General features: G+C 51.8%; 8 protein-coding genes across 8 annotated transcripts; 5 read left to right on the top strand and 3 right to left on the bottom strand.

Moving 5' to 3' along the window:
• Positions 1 to 252: 252 nt before the first annotated feature.
• SEPMUDRAFT_64712 (general substrate transporter) lies at positions 253 to 1,813 on the top strand (the record flags this gene model as incomplete). The annotated part of the gene is made up of 2 exons (XM_016909690.1): positions 253 to 1,554; positions 1,676 to 1,813. The coding sequence occupies 2 exons, from the start codon at positions 253 to 255 to the stop codon at positions 1,811 to 1,813; spliced, it is 1,440 nt and encodes a 479-aa protein (XP_016761731.1).
• A 60-nt stretch (positions 1,814 to 1,873) lies between these two features.
• SEPMUDRAFT_42132 (glycoside hydrolase family 95 protein) lies at positions 1,874 to 4,426 on the bottom strand (the record flags this gene model as incomplete). The annotated part of the gene is made up of 3 exons (XM_016908858.1): positions 1,874 to 2,145; positions 2,206 to 4,039; positions 4,097 to 4,426. 3 exons carry the CDS (start codon positions 4,424 to 4,426, stop codon positions 1,874 to 1,876), a joined length of 2,436 nt encoding a protein of 811 aa, XP_016761732.1.
• A 645-nt stretch (positions 4,427 to 5,071) lies between these two features.
• Positions 5,072 to 6,776, bottom strand: SEPMUDRAFT_141012 (sugar transporter; the record flags this gene model as incomplete). The annotated part of the gene is made up of 2 exons (XM_016902950.1): positions 5,072 to 6,146; positions 6,238 to 6,776. The coding sequence occupies 2 exons, from the start codon at positions 6,774 to 6,776 to the stop codon at positions 5,072 to 5,074; spliced, it is 1,614 nt and encodes a 537-aa protein (XP_016761733.1).
• A 1,522-nt stretch (positions 6,777 to 8,298) lies between these two features.
• On the top strand, positions 8,299 to 10,276 carry SEPMUDRAFT_132876 (glycoside hydrolase family 13 protein; the record flags this gene model as incomplete). The annotated part of the gene is made up of 3 exons (XM_016902520.1): positions 8,299 to 8,503; positions 8,628 to 9,581; positions 9,654 to 10,276. The coding sequence occupies 3 exons, from the start codon at positions 8,299 to 8,301 to the stop codon at positions 10,274 to 10,276; spliced, it is 1,782 nt and encodes a 593-aa protein (XP_016761734.1).
• SEPMUDRAFT_132877 (uncharacterized protein) lies at positions 10,265 to 13,380 on the bottom strand (the record flags this gene model as incomplete). Its single annotated transcript, XM_016902521.1, has 6 exons — positions 10,265 to 10,440; positions 10,499 to 10,714; positions 10,773 to 11,327; positions 11,376 to 11,527; positions 11,589 to 12,571; positions 12,625 to 13,380. The coding sequence occupies 6 exons, from the start codon at positions 13,378 to 13,380 to the stop codon at positions 10,376 to 10,378; spliced, it is 2,727 nt and encodes a 908-aa protein (XP_016761735.1). The 3' UTR covers positions 10,265 to 10,375.
• An 817-nt stretch (positions 13,381 to 14,197) lies between these two features.
• On the top strand, positions 14,198 to 16,790 carry SEPMUDRAFT_132878 (uncharacterized protein; the record flags this gene model as incomplete). The annotated part of the gene is made up of 8 exons (XM_016902522.1): positions 14,198 to 14,441; positions 14,537 to 14,633; positions 14,692 to 14,752; positions 14,821 to 15,302; positions 15,374 to 15,389; positions 15,438 to 15,477; positions 15,554 to 15,612; positions 15,666 to 16,790. The coding sequence occupies 8 exons, from the start codon at positions 14,198 to 14,200 to the stop codon at positions 16,788 to 16,790; spliced, it is 2,124 nt and encodes a 707-aa protein (XP_016761736.1).
• A 275-nt stretch (positions 16,791 to 17,065) lies between these two features.
• SEPMUDRAFT_148853 (uncharacterized protein) lies at positions 17,066 to 18,323 on the top strand. Its single transcript, XM_016905186.1, has 3 exons — positions 17,066 to 17,470; positions 17,610 to 17,660; positions 17,770 to 18,323. Exons 1-3 carry the CDS (start codon positions 17,291 to 17,293, stop codon positions 17,842 to 17,844), a joined length of 306 nt encoding a protein of 101 aa, XP_016761737.1. The 5' UTR covers positions 17,066 to 17,290; the 3' UTR covers positions 17,845 to 18,323.
• Positions 18,324 to 18,490: 167 nt separating this feature from the next.
• Positions 18,491 to 20,005, top strand: SEPMUDRAFT_148854 (uncharacterized protein). The gene has a single exon (XM_016905187.1). The coding sequence runs from the start codon at positions 18,526 to 18,528 to the stop codon at positions 19,969 to 19,971; it is 1,446 nt and encodes a 481-aa protein (XP_016761738.1). The 5' UTR covers positions 18,491 to 18,525; the 3' UTR covers positions 19,972 to 20,005.
• Positions 20,006 to 20,323: the final 318 nt, after the last annotated feature.

The following is a 20,323-nucleotide window of genomic DNA, read 5'->3' on the forward strand; positions in this document are numbered from 1 at the left end:
AAGCCAGCTATGGAAAAGTCGGAGCACCGCCCAAGCGACGACGGCGAGAAGAAGAAGAAGCCAGAGGTGCAGTTTGTCGAAGTCAAAGCAGGAGATATTCACGATGGCGACAACCTTCACAAAGCCGAAGCAGTCAACGCACGAAAGGCAGCACAAGCTACATTGCTCGAGCACGAAATGCCTCTTCTTCAAGCTCTACGAAAATACTGGAAAGCATCAGCATGGTCCATGTTCGTTTCTCTCTGCGTCGTTATGCGAGCCTACGATATTGAAATCACCGGCAACTTTTTTGCTCTCCCAGCGTTCCAAAAGCGCTTTGGAGAACCCTACAAGGCGGGCTTCCAAGTTCCCGCTCAATGGCAAGTGGGAATGGGAATGGGAGCGATCGTAGGCCAAGTTGTTGGCGCCTGGGCTTGCGCTATTCCCATGGACCGCTTTGGACGCAAAAAGACCTTATCGATGTATCTCCTCATCACTTCTGGACTCGTTTTCATGCAAGTATTCGCGCCGAACCGAACAATCTTGACGGCTTCCATGTACTTGCAAGGTATCATATGGGGCGGATATCATGTCATGGCACCCGCCTACGCGAGTGAGGTCTTGCCTCTACGCCTGCGATATTTCATGACGGGCACTGCAAATTTGTCATATGTGATTGGCCAGCTCTTGCAGACGGGCATCACTCGCGCCTTTGTCAATTGGGACAGTGACTGGGCCTGGCGCACCCCTTACATGATCCAGTGGGCATGGCCTGCGATTCTGCTCTTCGGACTCATCTGGTGTCCCGAGAGTCCCTGGTGGCTCATTCGCAAGGGTCGACTCGACGACGCCAAAAAGGCACTGGACGGTCTCACGAGTCCAGACATGTGGAAAGACAACGAGAATACCATCGCCATGATGGTCCAGACCGATCTCTACGAACAAGAATTAGAAACCGGAGCCACCTACTGGGATTGCTTCTCCGCACACAATGGAAATCGACGACGTCTCGAAATCTGCTCCATGCTCTTCATCATCCAAAACTTCTCTGGGAACCCCGTCGGTTTCGCCACCTACCTCTTCGAACAAGTGGGTCTGTCGCCCGAAAACGCTTTCAACATGTCCATCGGTCTCATGAGCATGAACCTGATCGGATCCCTCCTCTGCGTCTTCCCCCTGACCTGGTTCGGCCGACGAACCTGTTGGATTTTCAGCCTCTGCTACGCGCAGGTCATCCTCTGGATCGTAGCTCCCTTGTGTTTCACACCCGACTACAAAACCAATGCATCCTATGCGTGGGCACAATCGGGACTCCTCATTTCGATGCAGCTGACGTATGCGTTGACCATTGGTCCCCTGGGCTTCATCATCTCGTCGGATTTGCCTTCGACGAAACTTCGAGCCAAGACTTTGTCTCTGACGGCGACGTTTCAGGGAATGACATATCTCGTGCAGACGATCTTGGGACCCTATCTCCTGAATCCGGGAGCGATTAATGCGGGAGCGAAGATGGAATTTTTGTTTGCTGGAATTTCGGTCTTTTCGCTCATTTGGAGTTATTTTCGGTTGCCTGAGGTGAGTTGTGAAATATTTTTTTACTTTGCCCTGATGGATTCTTGAAAAACAAAGAAAGACTACCGACGTTCTTCTTTTGGGGGTAATGTTTGTTTGGCTGACCAAGCGAATTCCTGCGTAGACCAAAGACCGTGGATACGAAGAGCTGGACTACCTTTTCTCACACAACGTCCCCACGAAGCAATTCAAGAAATACATAGTGCCCATTGAAGGTGCTAATAGGGAAGATTCAGCCACAACTCATCAGGAGGCTGCATAGCGAGGAGTTATTGTAATAAATGACAATTTATTATATAGAAGACCCGTCGCTACATTCATTTTAGTCCTCCCAATATCCCGTCAACTCCACCGCCTTTCCCGGAACCAATTCTACCTTCATCTCCCCCTTTTTTCCACTCTTCAACCTCTTCGCTGCAATCCTACACGTCCGCGTCTGCCGTCGTCTCGCAGACAGCAGTACTGCGCGCTCTAATTTCCCCTCTCGCCATTCAAGATCCACAAGTACATCGCCCCTTGCACGTAGTCCTCGCACACTTCCTCCACGCTCCCAGTCCGCTAGCAAACATGGCAATAGATTGATTATTGTTGTCCCTTTTGCTGCTCCTGCTTCGTCATTATTGTTGTCATCATCATTATCATCATGACAATAACGATGACTTTGCAACAACATCTCAGCCACAGCAGCAGTAAAACCAAAATTCCCATCAATTTGAAACGGAGGATGATTGGCCAGACAATTCTGTAAAACCGCATGAGACATTTTTCGTAACATTTTTTGTGCCATATCACCACCACCACCACCACCATCCATGGTCTTTTGTTTTTCTTTTTCTTTTTCGTCCTCTTCTTCGTTGCCAAGTCGTGCATACAAACATAGAATCCATGCCAAACTCCAACTTGTATGGCCACTTCCTCCGGATAAGCGACGTTCGAGGGTGCGTTTGGCGGCGAGGTGGAGTTGGGATTCTTTTTCTTTTTCGTTTTCTTTTTCTTTTTCTCCTCCGGAAGAAAAGGAAGAAGAAGAAGAAGAAAGGGATGTTCCAGGATACAAACCCCACAAGTGACTAATATGGCGATGACCAATTTCGACTTCATCGACATCGTGAAGCCATTCCATGATTTGGCCGTGTTTTCCGATTTGGGTAGGGGGTAATTTGTTCAATACGTGTTCGTACTCGGCGACGGGCTCGTGGAGGAGGTTGCCGGCTTGTATGCAAGCGTGGAAGAGCTCGCGGAGGATTTGAGAGTCCCAGGTTGGTCCGGCGCAGATGGAGCCGACGACGGGTTTGTTGTTATTGCTGTTACTGTTGGGGAGGAAATAGGAGTTTTCGGCGGAGATGCTGGGAGAAGTGACGAGATGTCCATCTCGTTCGATGAGAAAGTCTTGGAAGAATTGTGCGGAGCCGCGCATGATGGGGAAATAACGTTGTAAGAAATCCAAGTCGAGAGTGAAGAGGTAATGCTCCCAGATGTGAGTGCTGAGCCAGGCTCCGGTCAAATTCCAATATGTTGCGCAAATCGATCGGTCTTGGGGAGCCGTGTCTGCCCAGATGTCGGTGTTGTGATGGCAGGTCCAGCCACGGCATCCGTACATTTGCTGGGCGGTTTGCGTGCCTCGTTCGGCGAGACGCTCGAGGAAATTGAAGAGCACTTGGTGGCATTCGGGGAGGTTGGTCACTTCTGCAGGCCAGTAGTTCATTTCGAGGTTGATGTTCGCCGTGTACTTGGATCCCCAGACGGGCTTCGCATCGCAGTTCCAGATGCCTTGGAGATTTGCGGGAAGTCCGGAAAGGGATGAGCTGATCAATAGGTATCGACCGTAGTGGAACAGCAACGCGGTCAATTCGTTGTCTTGTCCAGGATGCTGTCTGGCCTGTTCTAGCCGCTGGTCTGTTGAAACGTGATCGACATTGAGTTCTTGGTCGAGGTGTAGTTCAACACGGTTATAGAGACGGCCAAAGTGGGCGACGTGTGCTGACAGTAGTTGGTCCCAAGTAGACTTCGCAGCCTCTTCAAGTCTTTGCTGGACAGCGTCGACTGCATTGGTGTTGCGGAACGTAGTCTCTCCAGCAATGAGAATCAGCACGCTTCCTTTCTGCATCGATACCTCGACGTCAATGCCGCAAGAGTCCACCTTCACGCCGTCGTCGCACACAATCTTGACACCAATGGCGAGCTCGACGGCATTCCGACCCCCCATGACAGCCGTCAACACGAGGCCATCGTCAGTATTGGTCAAGGTATCAAAAGCCCTGTCGAACTGGCGATGGGCATCATTATCGTCGCCTCGATTGAGCGTCAATAAGAAAGACAAGCACTGGTCGGAAGAAATTCTCATGCATATGACTTCTGCCACAGTACTGCTGAAGACCTCTCGCTGGAAATTTCCCCCTTGACATGCATAGCTGACAGTGGCGAGCCCAGTCTGCAAGTCCAGTGCTCTCCGATAGGATTGCACAGCTGCACCGCCTCGTCCGGAGAAGCGCTGGTTGTCGAATTGTGGTATGCCTACGACGTGCTGATGATGTCCGGGAGGGTCCACGCCGTGGCCAAAGTGCATGAACACGTCTCCCAATGGCTCGTAGTGCCGCATGCTTTCTGGCATACCTGTGAAGGTCCGGGACATGATATTTTCGGCTTCGGCAATCTTGTTTTGATCGATGAGCTCTCGGACGAGTTCCAGGTTTTTATGAGCCGCGGGATTCACTCGGTTCTGCGGTCCGCCATACCACACAGAGTCTTCGTTGAGCCAGAGTCGTTCTACATTCGTCGTTCCACGGATCATGGCTCCGAGTCGACCGTTTCCAATCGGCAAGCCATCTTCCCACAGGTTTGCTGGAGACTCGTAAAACAGAGTGTGAGTCGTGGCCATTGTAATCTGTATTTGCAAGCTGTCTATCTTCTGTTGAGGAGGACTTTATGAGCATATGTGCTGCACTTGTAGGACTAGAGACCACTATACCCATTACCACTGCTGTCTGATGGTGCATCCTGAGCTGCTGGAGCCTGTCAAAGGCGTATGAAGGATTATCCTGGCGGGGCCAACTGGGGTGTAAGAAGTGAGTAAGTGCCGGTGGCCAGGGGCTCTGCTTGTAGCACGGATAGCCATAGTTGATACCTGTGCTAGCATGTGGGCATCCATGTTCGCACGAGGCGTGTGATACGAGGCGACTCCGCTGTTGGATTGAATAGCCTCGGGGTAACCGTTAACGAAATATCGCAGCAGCAGACAAAACACGTGCAAAGATGAAAAGTGAAGTCAAATGATGGTGGAGCGTAGTGCCTCCTTATTAGCTGTGGGCAAAGGTGAACGGGCTCACACTAGAACTATTCGCCCCTAGCGTGATGCCAAGTCGTGAGCTTTTTTCTACACAAACAACCTACAATATCAAACCATCAAACAACTCGAGGAATTGGTATACATCTCGACAACTTGACTGAGATGAATAACTTTGCCATCATCAATTGATTGACACGCACGCCCCTTTCTCGTTACCCCTGATCCTCTCATCCCTAACTACAGCTCTTCAATGTGCACAGCAGTAGTGTCCTTTTCATGCTTGGCGAGTTTCCCTTCAATTTCTTCAGCATAGATGAATGCATCTACAGTCGTAGTCTTGAACTTGCGAGCCGGCGTACGGTTTCGGAACAGCACGTCCAACTCTGCATATGTGCGGTCCTTGGGCTCCGGCAAACGCCAGAAGATCCACGCCACACTGATGGCGCAAGTGGCGACCCAAAAGAATGCCGACTTGGCTCCCCAGTTCCAGGAGGTCGGATTGAGCATATATGGTTGAAGCACGTTGGCAAGGATACCGGCAATGTTGTATGCCACTCGGGCCAGGACGACACTTTTGTTGCGCAGCCGAGTGGACGACAGCTCGGGCGTCAGGGAATAGCAGACGGGGCCAATCGTGATATCGTACACAAAGGTCAACACGAGCAAGAGCGTGCCAATTCCCCATTGAGCACCGGTATTCGACTTGGGTGCCAGGCCAATGAAGCCAATGATGAGCAGCACGAGTGCCATGAGTACCGCTCCCGCCAGATAAAGTGTCCTTCGGCCCACGTGTGCCATCAGGAACCACGAGCTGATGGTACCGATGGCTCCAATTCCGGACTGGCCAATCGACATGGAAAAGGCGTTCCGTGGGCTAAAGCCGGCTTGCTCCATAAAGTAGACCGAGTAGCCCATAATGGGACAGCCGCACGTAACCTGGATGGCATACACGCAGCAGACAATCTCAGTTCGGCGTAGATCGATGCCTCGGAAGCAGTCCCAGTAGGAGGTTCCTTCTTGCTGACTCTTCTCTAGTTCGGTAGTATAGATGATCAGACTCAAAGTGTCGTTGGTGGAGGACTCGTCCAAGGGGTCCACCGATGTCAATCGCCGCAACGCCTTCTCCGCCTCTGCATTGCGTCCCTTGCGGACGAGCCACCAGGGCGATTCTGGAGCGAAGAAGATGCCAGTGATCAGAGGAATGGGCCAGATCCATTGAATCGCAAAGGGAATCCTGTACGCCCACTGGTCCGTTCGATCGACCACGGCCCTCAACACACCGGCGCCAATGAATTGTCCGATGACCCAGCATCTATGCGTCGTACATTGTCAGCAATCGGTCAGAATCAATCAATCAATCAATCAATCGAAAAAGATGTGGTGCAAGAGGGAAAACAACGTACAGATTGACATATGTGGTAAGATATGCCCGCAAAGTCAGGGGGCACACCTCGGACGCATATGTTACCGTGATAGTTTGAAAGATGCCCCAGCACATGGAGCACAAGATCTCTCCAAAGAGTAGCATGAGCAGCCCATTCGCAAAGAAGACGACAAAGATGGCGCCAATAATCATCGTGAGAGCGCCCATCATCGTCCTACGGTACCCGAATCGTTCCGCGCACGTGCCCGCAATCAGCAGACCCATAATAGATCCCACATTGAAAGTGTTCGACAAGCCCGATTGCCACGGGGCAGTGACCTGATAGCCCCCTTTCCCATCAGACACTCCGAATCGCTTTTGAAACGCCGGCTGGCTGAAGAGGTTGCCCAGGAGAGTCACGTCGTAGCCTTCCATGACGAGCGCCGTGCTGAGCAGGACCGACCAACCGACTGCTTTGGGATACTTCTTGATGCTCTGCCAGAAACTCATGCTATGCTCAGCATCGGTAGCGCGAGAAGCATTGTGTGCAACATTCTTGGGCGTTGCACCGCTCTGCATCCCGTCACGTCGTTCGATGTGGCTCTCGATCGACGCCATAGCGGGTATGTAAGGAAGGATGTATATATATCCTGAGGGATTCGCGGAATGGAGAATGGGTGAAGAAGAAGAAGCAAAATGAAGCGCCCGACGAAAGGTCGGCAACGGCGCGTGGCTGCTAATAAGCCAATTGAGAATGAGGAGGAGCTGGGAGTAGGACAAGGACACAAGGACGAAGCGGAAGTTCCAAAGACTACTTGTTCTATCAGGAAATGTACCTGTACGGTTGTACCCAGGTTGTTGGTATGTATGCCAGGACCAGACCTCTATGCCACGGCCACGGTGTCACCCGACCATGTGGCATGAAACCACACGCCCTAGGATTCAGCAATAATCATAATTATGATGGTTGGCTTACTCTTTGTGGAGGAGAAGGGTCCTATCCTTCTACACAGCCCCGTAAAATAACAACTTGCCGTTAGGATGATAGGATACATCATCCGATCATTTTTACTCGATATATGTTCGTTCTACTATCAGATCTTCAAGCCAGCTTATTCGATGCATACCTAGCTGATAGCCTGATCAATTCAACTGCACATATTTCCGACTTATATTCAACACACCAGTCAGCGCAGCACATCTTCGGCTATCCCCGAAGAAAATATTTTAAGAATATTGCCTCGACAATTGCCTATTTCAACAATTGAACACGAGAGAGAGAAGGGGGGGAGGCAAGGGGTAAGGGGGGGCACCCCCCTCATTACCCCGAGCACGAGATGTTGGCAATAGATGAGACGATCAGGGATTCCCCATGGGGGAGGATTCACCGTTGAGACCGGTGTTCATATTTTTGACTTTCTGACCCCAAACCCCTCAGGGATCATATACCCACACAGGCTTTACCGGGTACCAGGGCTCTCAAGAATCTCTCTTTCTCTCTTCAAGGCTGAGTTCAAGCAACGTGTATGAAGGGCTCGGCGCTCGCTAAAGAAGAAAGATACACTTTCTTTTAACTACTGGGTTCTCCGCATCCCCCCCTCCCAAGCACGTCGGCGTAACTGTCCTGTTCAGGGCGTGTTCTACATATATGCTTGCTTGTCAGATGAATGAAGATGAGAAAGGGGGAATTGACCCCGAGATTTTTGGGGTAAGAAGATCTGAAAGCTAACTTTGTTTTGTCTTTGGTTTCCTCGCTTAAGATGGAGAATGGGGGGGAGTGGAAGAAGAAGAAGCAAAAAGAAGAAGACTCTCAGGGGGGATGAATAATAGGCAAGCGAGCAAAGAAGCAGTTTAACCGCCCGGTTGATTATTCTGCCTTTTTTAATATATCTAGGGGCTGTTTTCGACTACTACCCAACCGCTATCAACACCACCGACCGACCGACTGGTCAAAAGTACTATTTATACAATGGATTCTGCTATCAGTTACACCACACGGCATCTTTGACGGCGCTTGTTTCTGCTCAGTCCTCCTCGATTCTGCCCAAAGATCGTTTCCGCATCCCTCTCTTCCCCCTTTCTCTCTACACCGACCAACAACATGTCCGACACCTCCTCCTCCTCCTCGGACAGCTGGTGGAAATCTGGCGTGGTGTACCAAATCTATCCAGCAAGTTTCCAAGACTCCAACGATGATGGAATAGGAGATCTTCAGGGCATCACGCAACGTTTGCAATATATCAAAGATCTCGGCGCTACCATCATTTGGATTTGTCCCATGTATGATAGTCCACAGCATGATATGGGTATGCAGCTTTTGCTTTTTTCTTTTCTTTCCTTCTTCCTCTTTCATTAGAACATCACCAAAAAAAGGAAAAAAAGAGAAAAAGAAAATAGGAAATTTCACTGACTGGAAGCACAACGCCACAGGCTACGACATCCGCGACTACAAAAAAGTCTACGAACCCTACGGCAACATCTCCGATATGACCACTCTCCTCTCGACCGCGCACTCCCTCGGTCTCAAAGTCCTCCTCGACCTCGTCATCAACCACACCTCCAACGAACACGCCTGGTTCCGCGAATCACGCTCCTCGCGGACCTCGCCCAAACGCGACTGGTACATTTGGAAACCCGCACGCTACGACGCGCAAGGAAACCGGCACCCACCCAACAACTGGGGATCATATTTCGGCGGCAGTACGTGGGAATGGGACGACTTGACACAAGAATACTATCTCCATCTCTTCGCCAAAGAACAGCCCGATTTCAATTTCGAAACCGCCGAAGCGCGAAAAGCGTTATATGCCGATTCGATTGAATTCTGGTTGAATTTAGGCGTCGATGGTTTTCGCGTCGATACTTGTTCGTTGTATAGTAAAAATCAAAATTTCCCTGATGCGCCCATTCGTGACCCTGCAGAGGAATTTCAACATGCGGGTGCAACGGTGAATCATGGAGCGCGAATTCATGAATTCATGAAGGAAATGGGAGAGATTATTTCGCGATATGATGCCATGACGGTGGGAGAGTGTGGGAATGCGGGCGAGGTGGAACATACGTTGAAATATGTTTCTGCGAAGGAAAGGGAGTTGAGTAGTGTGTTTTTGTTTGATGTTGTCAATGTGGGACATGGGAGACCGAATCGGTATACGGTGCCGCCGCGCTCGTGGGATCTTCCGACGTTGATGGGTGCGATTGAGACGACGCAGCGCGTCTTTTTGGGCACGGATGGGTGGACGACGACGTTTTTTGAAAATCATGATATGGCGAGGAGTATTTCGCGGTTTGGAGATGATAGTACCCCGGAGGCGTGGAGTGCTTCGGGGAAAATGTTGGCGGTGATGCAGGCGACGTTGTCGGGGACCATGTATATTTATCAAGGTGAGGAAAAGAAGAATACCCTCCTTCATCAACCAAAAAAAAACATCCACTGACGAAAAAAAAACCAAACAGGTCAAGAAATCGGCATGATAAACATCCCCCTCACCTGGCCCATTCCCTCCGAATACAAAGACATCGAATCCCAACGCTGGTACGACTTTCTCCACCAACAATTTGCCAGCCACAAAGACCCCTCCAAACTCGCCCTCGGAATCCTCTCCATGCAACATCTCGCACGCGACAATTCCCGCACCCCGATGCAATGGACACCAGATCTCCCCAACGCCAGATTCACCGGCGAACACGTCAAACCGTGGATGCGAGTGAATGATGGCGCGGCGACCAAGGAGAGGATTAATGTTGCTTGTCAAGAAGGGGTGGAAGGCTCGGTGTTGGAGTTTTGGAAGAGGATGTTGCGGATGCGGGCGGAGAGGAAAGAGGTGTTTGTGTTTGGGGAGATGGAGTTGTTGGAGCAGGAGAGGAATAATGAGAAGGTGATGGCGTTTGTGAAGAAGTCGTTGTCGGGGGATCTTGTGGCGTTGGTGTTGTGTAATTTCACGGGGGAGACGCAACCCCTTCCGCATTATGAGATGGCGGGCGAGAGGGAGGTTTTGGTCTGTAGTGTGGAGGAGCCGCAAGAGAACGTGTTGATGCCGTGGGAAGGTCGTGTCGTTTTGATCAAGAGCAAGAAGTAATGGTGGGGAATCTGATATATATATAGGTATACATGCACGCGTACATGCTAGAGTGATAAAGCAGGAGTGGGTATCATGGATTGAACAACATCATAAACATTATACTGGCTTGATGGGTGTCCCTGGTCCCCCGGCAATCAGTCGTCGAAGATCTCTGTGGTGGTCTGCTCAGAGTGTCAGCTCAGAGCGGCGAAAAGGAATATCAGAAGTAGGCCTTCTTACTGCAGTCGCGCTCCATTTCTAGTAGGATACTCGATGTCCTGATTCCCAAGTCTTTGATCTGTGTCGTAAGAACATCCGGTGAGATGGGGAATCCGGGATAGCTTTCCGGACTCTGGGAGCGATACACAACAGATCGGAACTTGGCTTCACTCTTTTCGATGAATTCCAATGAGTGCGCAGAAGCTTTGCTCTCCAAGGTGTAGCTGTCCGTACCGACTGAGAATGCATGTGTTAGTACATCTCGACTCCAATGGTGGTGGGGAGCTCGCCTTACCATCGGCAATCAGACAACATCGCAAGCGACTTGCTTTCTCGAGGCCAAATAGCGCCATCTTATACCTGCTGATCTGCGCCGGTGGAGGTACGGGAAGGCGTTGAACGGTATCATAAGTGACAGGAGGCGCGCGACGAAGCGGTTCGTGAGTGAGAGTCGAATCAACGTGCGGATAGCGGCTTTCGTATGCCTCGGGACTCAGAGCTTCCCAGACCTGGACAATGCCGTCGGTAAATTCATGCTCTCTGTTCCGGTGTGGCCAGTCTCGACGTTCTACCACTTTACAAGACTTGAAGCGCACGCCGGCCCCCTTCGTATCATGGTGGTCTGTGCGGGCATCCGGCAGGATCATCTGGTGTGTCATCAAAGTCATGAATTCCAGGTAAGTAGCAGGAGCAAGGAAGTGCAGGGTCACTCCGCGAAAGAAATTCATGAAGCCAAGTCTCAAGGTGGTGCCATCGCGACTGGTTTGAGAGCTTTGACTAAAGCTGCGACCAGCGACGATGTTGGTATTGAAGAGAGCAATAGGGACGAGTGCTACTTCGTGCACAGATCCTGAAGTTGGTCAGTCTCTGCCGATACTTGTTACCAGGCGTCACTCACTCATGTCTGTCCGAGAGTGCGTAGAGGGCTCGCCTTCATACTCCAAAGTGAGGTTGACTTCTGGTGGCCCTCGCCGTGATTGTAGTGCTCGATACAGCTGAAGTCGGCAAGGCACAGGCTCTCGTTGGACTTCAGTGCTGAAAGAAGTGATCCTAGACCAAGGCGTTAACTTGGTGATGAACACACACACACAAGGGCATCTGACATGCTTACCAGTTTGCGAGCTCGGGCTCTACATTAATGTCTCCAGGTGTGCGGAATATGTCTCGACCTAATCCGGAGGAGCCGAACACTTTCAGACATTCTCGAATAGTTGGTCTGCGTACGGGATTGACAGACAGCATTTGCCGTAATTGGTTGACGACGACCTTCGTCTTGGGGTGCCGGCGGGTTGCGAGCTGTGTCAGCTCATTGTCCACCGCCTTCCTCAGGGATGAGCCCGGACCATGGTGATTCTTGATCCAAAAGGCACCTGCTTGATTGTGTTCAGTCTCGTGCAGGCGTTGTGAGTAGAAGGTATGCACAGCGTTTTTGCCTTCTTGCTCGCCGCCCTCGGCCGCGGAACGTATAAAGACCAAGGCTTGAAGCAAGACGCAAGCCATGGACCACACATCGTAGCTAGGGACCAGCTCTACACGATTGCTGAGCTCGTGCTCCGGTGGCGCGTAGTCACTTGTCCCGACGGTGCGAGATGCTGCCTGGCCGAAGTCGGTGAGAAGCAGAGTTCCGCCATCACTGACGAGAATGTTTGCAGGTTTGATATCGAAATGACCGAAGATAGGCGGACCAAGCCGTCGGGGTTGCTTTCCCCCTTCGGCTACCTCGTGTATGGTGGCGACAGCGTCCACGATTCCCAGGAGATTTCGCCAAAGGCCATGGTCGAGCAGGATGGTATGTTCCCAGACGCGACTGACGAACCCACCAAGCAGATTTGCAGAAGTGAATTCCTGTAGATACTCTTCGAGATTGTGTTGCTCGCGCTTGAATAGGAGACTCAAGTGGGGATCATCAGCATCTTCTCGAAAGACGAGGATCACCTTGGCGATGTTCGCGTGATCAAGACTGCCAAGCGCCAAAGCAATGGAAGCCTCTTTCTCTTCGAGTGTGACGGTTTCCAAGTCGGAGGGAGTGGGCTCGTGGTCGTGGTGTCCATCGCTTGGTAACAGGCGATACCTCTTGCGGAATAACTCATGCTGCTGGTAGACTGTTAGGTCGCCGAATGAGCTGCTATGTTCCATCGACTACATACCGTCAGCTCTTCGCTCAGACAGTGCGTGGCTTCAATCTTGCAACGAGAAAAGCGCACGCCTGGTCTGGAAGGTTTGTCGATCTGATCCTCGTGCTCCAGCACAATAGGAAGATTCGTCCTGGACAGAACGTAGTCTTCGATCTTGTCTGATTTCCGGAGCGTCTTGATCGTTTGCAGGCGGAACTTGCGGCCAACACACTCGCGAAAGGTCGAGGCAAGACAGGTCACGCACTGCTGTGACAACAACGTGGTGGCTGGCCGTGTCTCCTCGGTGTGCGGACACAGCGCATCGTCCGTGCCGACCAAGCGAAACAGTCGTCGACGCAAGGCTCTGCCCGGATTGCCGATGAACTTGGTGAATGTTTTGAGGTCATCTTCACTCTTGACGTACTCGCGCAGTGCGAAGAGACAGCCGGACAGAATCAGCGTGGCAAAGGCCTTCAACGTCTTGTCATTGCTCAGGATTTCGTGTGGGAGAAGGCGCTCGCGGTCGTCGTCCTCGAGGGCGCCATGTTGTGGTTTGCAGAGGACACAGAGGCAGTGGAGAAAGTCTTGGATTCTGATATGGCTCTCGGCGTCGGCCGGGAAGGCTTGGCGCAGTCGTTGTGGAGTCGGCAACAGATCGGCGTCGTCGTGGTCATGGTATTCTCCCTCGCGGCGGATGCTGCTATCCTTGGAACAGTGCCGGCGGATGAGGGCCAGCGCGTCTTCGTTCTTACATCCCAGGGAAGAGGCATAGCTGAGGAATGTGGTCATCGAGACACGCCACAGGAAAGCCTCCGTACCGCGCGATTATCATGGACATTGGAAAGACGTCGGAGGTCTACAGTACGGCGAGAAGGGCGGCGCATACAGCACGACGAGAAGGGCGGCGTCTCAAGCACGAGAAGGGACTGATCAGCGAGATGTGGATGGGGCGGACGGGGAGGGGAGGGGAGGGGAGGGAGGACACAAGGACGACGAGGTGGCCATATCGGTGCCATAGTTCTAGAACTTTTGGTGAGGACTCACTCCCTCCTACACTCCGGTCCCTCCTAGATGTGCTTCGTCGTCTGCGCTGCGGATGCTTATCCCAGCACGCATGCACGCATGCAGGCACACAGCTGGGCTCGCCTACAAGAGCGCGCGCGCGGGGGGGCAGAGAGCGAGCGCCCGCTGGTAGACCGAGTCCAGCCTCGCTTGGCCCGGTGAGCATCTCTGCGAATCAAGGCCCTTCTCTGCAGCCACTACAAGCGAAGTCGTTTGTATCGCCTCCCTTCTCGAACGGGAACACAAGCTAAGCCGCTCCGCCTCCTGTGTCTGTGCGAGCCTTTCCAGCCTCTTTCGCTTTGAGCTCAGCTCAACGCGCATGCTTCTCTGCCTGCAGGTCACACAGTCCCGCCCATCCTGTCCAGCGCGGCCGCCAGCATCGTGTTCCGTAGGCAAGGGTGGGTTGAGTGGGACCGAGCGCTTGTAGGGCGATGAATATCGATCAGATTCGTAGCTTCACTTTGATATGTAAGCCAGTCACGGTCTTCTGCCAGGCAATTCGGCCATTGCTACTGCTGCTCGCTCGGCTCGTTTCGGTCCCATCATGAACGGCAGCCCGAATGCTCGTCTCCAGGCCAGGACAGGCCATGCCGACGTCGACGAAGGCTCCTCTGTGGGCACACGGCCGTCCGCGACTCATGAACAGGACCAATGGCCTGCTCGATTCGTGATTGAAGAGGACAGCGACGATGTCGACGATACGGGTGTTGATCGTCGTGTTCGAGAAATCCGGAATCTTTCCTCATTGGATGTGGCCGCCTTGATAACAAACAAGATGATTGGAACTGGTAAGCACTGTCGGAATTGTCCATCTCTCTAACCAGCTCATGTGAATTGCCCACCTCATATCTCAAGGCAAATGCTGACATGTCTGACACCTCAGGCATCTTCACGGGCCCGTCCATCGTCTTGCAGTTCACACTCAACAAGAACCTCGCAATCGGCCTGTGGGCTTTTGGTATGGTGTACACGCTGTTGAGGTTGGGGTTTCTGGTGCTTCTATGCGTTCAGCAGAATCACAGCTAAGTCTATTCACAGCATGATCTTGTACATCGAGTATGCCAGAAAGCTTCCCTTCACGGGTGGCGAGCTGGTCTATGTATGCTTGGGCGGACTATTCCTCTCGGCCTCTCGGGGACACGCATACTGACATGGTACCTGATATAGTTGGATGACGCCTTGCCCAAACCACGTCTGCTGGGATATACGCTCTACGTCTTCTACTTCGTCTTCTTGTATACCTCCGCTGCGAACTGCATGAGTTTCGCGCGGTTTGTGCTCGCAGCATCGGATCTCTCGTTCCTGCCGAGCAAAGCACTCGATGACCATCAATCTCGTCTGAGATTCATGGCGGTGGTGGCCATCACCGCGGTGTCCATCTTGTTATACGTCTCAAACACGAAAAGCAAGTCGGTCAACAAAGCGACTGCGGGAGCAAAAGTCCTCCTGCTACTGGGCGCCATCTTCGCAGGCGCAGCATATATCGCCAAACAGCGGGCTGCATCTGCATCGAGCGCACCTCGGGAGCAAGCTGCAAAGTATCTCAGCGGAACGCTGGACCAGTGGCAGATGACCGCGACCAGTCCGACGACACCCCCCGTCGACTGGGCGCGGGCGCTCATCACGGTGCTCTTCAGCTTTCACGGCTGGTAATGCGCACACATCAATAATGACCATAGACTCGAGCCCTGGGCTAACAGATGCCGTTCTAACGATATAGGGAAAACGCTACACTGGTGAGTCTCATGTGAAGCTCCTGGTGAGTCTCGCTGACACAGGCACAGGTCGCTGGCGAGGTCTCATCGTTCAAAGTTCTTCGTCGAGGTAGCTACGCCAATCTCGCATGATATGTATTACTGTCTCTCGACACTGACTGACATTCAATCCATCTGCTCGCCAGGCTTTTTGTTAGCTGTCCTGGGTGTTGGATCGCTCTACATTTCCATGGCGGTTCTTGTGGTGAGCATCGGCGATTTTGCGCGCTGCGAAGCATTCGTGCTGACAAGTAAAAGTGTGCTAGTTTCGACTGGCAACCGAACGATGCACCCGGAGACAAACGGGACAATGTGCCCATGCTACCCTTGGCTCTGTACTTCGGCGCTGACCCCGAAGGAGCACTGCGCGGGTCCGGTGCAGTCGCTGCATGTGTTTGCGTTGCGCTCTCTGCTTTCGGGAGTATTCTCAGTGTGTCCTACACCTGTGTGAGAGTCAAGCAAAGTATTGGATGGGCGAACATCCTCCCGTGGTCGCATGTATGGAGACGCCAGGGACGAATACAGCCCGATTATGAATTGGTGAAAGACGAGCATGGCAAGCCGGAGCTACAGTATAAGTTTCAAGAGCGGCCATTGAACCGGCCTGGAACACCTGAAGGAGGCATCATTCTGCACTGGATCACGACTGTCATTTGGATATGCGGGACTGCCAAATTTGACAGCCTCAGCGATGCGATCGCATTCGCGAATCAGATCTTGGTCTTTGGATACTTTTGGGCGGAAGCGGTGATTGCGCTGCTATTCATCAACATTGGCCATTTTGGATTCCAGACTGGTCCTGTCAAGTACTTCCCGGCCTGGAATTGGCATACCAAGAAGCAAGATGGCGATGCGCAGCACGGCTATCCCCCCCGATGGCTGAGACCAGCTTCCGCGCCGTGGAGTGGTCCTTTACTGCTCGGCTCATCCGTCTTTGCTTCCAGCGTGGTCGTGATCGGAGCCGCTTGCAAAAGTTCACCTGGACGCCGCTTGCTGTACGTTCTGCTCGGCATCATGTTAGCGGGACTGATGTACTGGTACGCATTTGTGCGGTACACCACGGCGCGCAAATTGTATCGCTTCTTTGGCTTCGAAATGAAAGAGCAACTGCATGGGGTGGACGATACGGACGACGCGTATCGTGTTTGCGACTGGTGCGATGTGCTCAAGGGCCCGCACCGGCATCCTACGGAGAGTTATGAGTTTTACAACAGCATCACACTCGACAGCAGGAGTCTGGGTCCTCGATTGCTGTATACTGTGTTTGATGGCACCGATCCGAACATTGTAGTGCGTATCTGGCATGACCTATGGCAGAAGGTTTCATCGTGTTTTCCGCCACGACAAAGACAGGAACAGCCCATACCGCTGGAGTCGAGATGATGGAGGGAGGGAGGGAGGGAGGGAGGGAGGGAGTCATAGTGGACTGACCCGTAATTACCCAATATGTAGGTATACATACATACATATATATACATACATATGTCTGTGTGTGTGGCTGTGTCTCTCTGTATTTGAAAGCATCCATCTGTGACTCTTCACTAAGCCGCTGCGCCGAGCATTTCGCGTGACCATTGACGTGGCAGGGCGTTGCCTGCGCCTTGCCAACGCTTTATCAGCTCCCTCTCCCTCTGTTCCTCTTTTTCGCAACCTAGTCTCTCCCCCTCTCGAAAACCTCTGCCAACCAAAGAAAAACAAAAGAAGAGAAATCCTCCCGCTCCCGACCGATCTGATCTGACCTGATCTGCATTGCCTTGCCTTGCCCTGCCTTCTTCTTCTTCTTCCTGTCCAACCAACCGACCGGTTGACCAACCGACCGGTTGACCAACCACCGATTTCGCCCAAGCAAGCAAAACAGTCTTGCAAGGCAAGCAATACCAGTCATGGTGACCACCACCACCACCACCACCATTCCGGTATTCGTCAACGAGCGTCGAACCTGGGTAGTGACGAATATCAAGCACTATGTGAGACGCCAGGATATTATCGATTACATGGAACAAGAATATCCTACCGTGTACGATGCACGAAGGAAGAAGAATATTCAGAATTATAATGTTGATGTAAATTTATTTTTTATTTTTTATTCTTTTTTTTTGTTTTGTTTTTATTTGGGTGTCTTCTGAACTTGTCATCATTAATCAAATCACGCTTTGCTGACTTGCGACATGTTCGATTTTTTTTTAATTGGTTGAAATACAGACTCGACCAAATGGCACGCATCGAGTTTGGGCAGCGCGGCTACTTCGAGATGTGGGTATATCATCTGCTTGCTGCTTGCTGCTTCAGCTTTCGTTATCTCTAGGTCGCTTTGTTGGGAAAGTATTTATGCAATTCCACTAACCAAGCTGGAGAGATACAGGACGAGGTGAAATTACTCGAAGATAAGAATAATACGGGGACCAAGTATGAGGATGATGATGAGGATGAAGATTAGAAGGATGGAAATTGATTGCACGTGAAAGTAATTTGTTTTTCGCCTCCGAAAGGGTATATACGGCACCTTACCTATGCAACGGAGTTAATTGGATTGGGGAATACAGTACACAACGATGAGAAACGGGGGGCGTGCGTGAAGAAGAATAAATGGCTGACGGGTAGGGGGCGACCTCATGGCTTATGCATACACTACATTAGTGCGGCACTGCGCTGTGCTGTGCTGTGCTGTGCTATATGGCGCGCTAATAAGGAGAGGCCTAGCCTTGCATGAGCTCGGCTGTAGGAATATTAACTTGAGCCACACTTCACTTGAACAAGTAGGAGGTACCAGCTAGGTACCTAGGTACTTCCCTCGTGTAACCTCTACCGTCCCTCAGCTGCTGACGGCTGTGCTCAGAGAATGTCTCGCCTGACATCTCACCAAAGAGGCTATGTTGATGCATTCTTCTCGTTCTTATGAAGCTGCTCAGAAGTAGTCCAAGAACAAACATGACATAGATTATACGGAATCTCCTTGCTGTTTTGCACCTACTACTCTCTCTCTCTGTCCTACTTGTACTGTACCTACTCTCCGATCATGTCGTCGTCGCCAGAACCAATGTCAAACACCATGAAGACGGCCTCGCGTATGAGCTCAGGACTCTCGCAGCACACCATAGGGGGAACACCACGCACCGCAATGACCACGCTGAAAGCCTGGGAAATCAGCCCAACATCGAGCTTCGCTCCAGCACCTTTCAACAGCGGTCCACCCAAATCTGCAACAGATGTCGAAGACTACCTGAGCGAGGCCTTCGACCCTCAGAGGCGACAAGAGACGCGACTGTTTCGCATCGAATCACAGCACTCTCGAGACCACATCGATACCGAGACTGGCGTCCTGAAAGCACTCCTCGATCACATTGATGCTTTTCCAGCTCTGCACAACGTGCTCGGCGCTTTTCATCGAGACATGATGGATTCTCAGAATGGTAAAGCAGCTGCACATTACAGCCATCACCACTCGAGTACCACAAAGAATCCACTGCTCGAACTCTGTTATCTTCTCAAGTATGTCGAGACTCACGGCCGGCCCTCTCCTCCTGTCTGGAAAGCCCGCGAGGGCTACTGCGAAGTGCAACGCTGGTCAGTACGGCAAATGGCATTCTACCAATCATTCCACGCCGACCGACAATTCGAAACCGCGCTCCTCGTCAACCCATCAATCCAACTGGTTCACGACCTACGACATCAGTACAAGAAATCTTCCACCACGCCCGCCGTCAAGCCATACGAGAACTGGATGCAGCTCCCACAGCTCGTATTCGAGAGCCTGCCTGCGAACTGGTCGGAATATACATCAGCACTCTATCGAGCAGTAGAGGAAGTCTACAACGACGCATACTTTACCGATCCCCGGCAACCACGCATCGACGAAGCAGATTCCCATTCCCTCCAAACCTGTTCCGAGCTCATGGATCGACTCCAGCAAGCCGACCACGTCCTCGGCAATAACATCACCATTCTCCAAACCGCCCTTCAAATTGCCCAACAGCGCGCCTCCTCCTCCTCCTCCTCCTCCTCCTCCTCCTCCTCCTCATCCGCCAGAAATGGCAGGAGTAACCATAACACCGACAACAACAACCTCTCCACCTTCATCCACAGCACCACCGAAACTCTCACCACTCTCCAATTCCACCGCACACACCTCCACCTCATCACCTCGCGCCTCTCCCAAACTTTCACATCGATTCACAATCTCATCCAACTCCGCTCCTCGCACAACATGGAACGCATGACTGAACGCACCATTCTCGAAGCTCGCGCCGTTCGCCTCATTGCCCTCGTCACCCTCTTTTTTATCCCTCCGACGTTTACTGCGGGGTTTTTGCAAATGGGGGGTTTGAATTTCGATGCGTCGACCAGAGGGCATATGGTGATTACGGTGGAGGCCAAGTTTTTGTTTTTTGTGGCGATTACCGTGCCGTTGATGGTCGTCGTTATGGGGGCTTCTTGGGTGGGGTATAATTGGTGTAGTGTGAGGAGGTGGGGAGGGGGAGGGAGGAGAGAGGGGAGGAGGGGAGGAAAGGATGGGGATGGGGATAGGGATAGGGATGAGAAAGGAGGAGGGAGTGAGGGGGTTTGAAAAAAGGGGAAAAGGAAAAAGAAAAGAGAGGAAAAAGGAAAAGAAAAACCCCCCAATTACTCGAAATATGAAATTCCACCTGTTCATGAATACCTATTCTCTTACTCGGGCACTTCACAAAACCTACCTTGCCTGCTTTAATAGTATATGCTCGCAGCACATGTGGTTGTTGTAACAGGTAAAACTCCCTTTACTCCCGCAGGTCCCGTCATAATGTAAAAGTGGGGAAGGTAGTGGAATGGAATGGAAGGATGATGTGAATGGAGGAGAAGGTCTTGGAAATGTCTTTCTCTTGGTAGGAGGCATATTGGTGTCTCAACGATGCCGATGCGCCATCTCACAGGTAAGTCAG

Source organism: Sphaerulina musiva (genome assembly GCF_000320565.1).
Source record: "Sphaerulina musiva SO2202 unplaced genomic scaffold SEPMUscaffold_4, whole genome shotgun sequence".
Lineage (NCBI taxonomy): Eukaryota > Fungi > Ascomycota > Dothideomycetes > Mycosphaerellales > Mycosphaerellaceae > Sphaerulina > Sphaerulina musiva.

Bases quoted from the DNA above. Each gene is read 5' to 3' on its own strand.
- SEPMUDRAFT_148854 (XM_016905187.1), top strand. From the start codon at position 18,526: ATGACCACGCTGAAAGCCTGGGAAATCAGCCCAACATCGAGCTTCGCT.
- SEPMUDRAFT_148853 (XM_016905186.1), top strand. From the start codon at position 17,291: ATGGTGACCACCACCACCACCACCACCATTCCGGTATTCGTCAACGAG. The intron at 17,471-17,609 runs GTAAATTTATTT...GTTGAAATACAG, and splicing joins TTCAGAATTATAATGTTGAT to ACTCGACCAAATGGCACGCA. The intron at 17,661-17,769 runs GTGGGTATATCA...GGAGAGATACAG, and splicing joins CAGCGCGGCTACTTCGAGAT to GACGAGGTGAAATTACTCGA.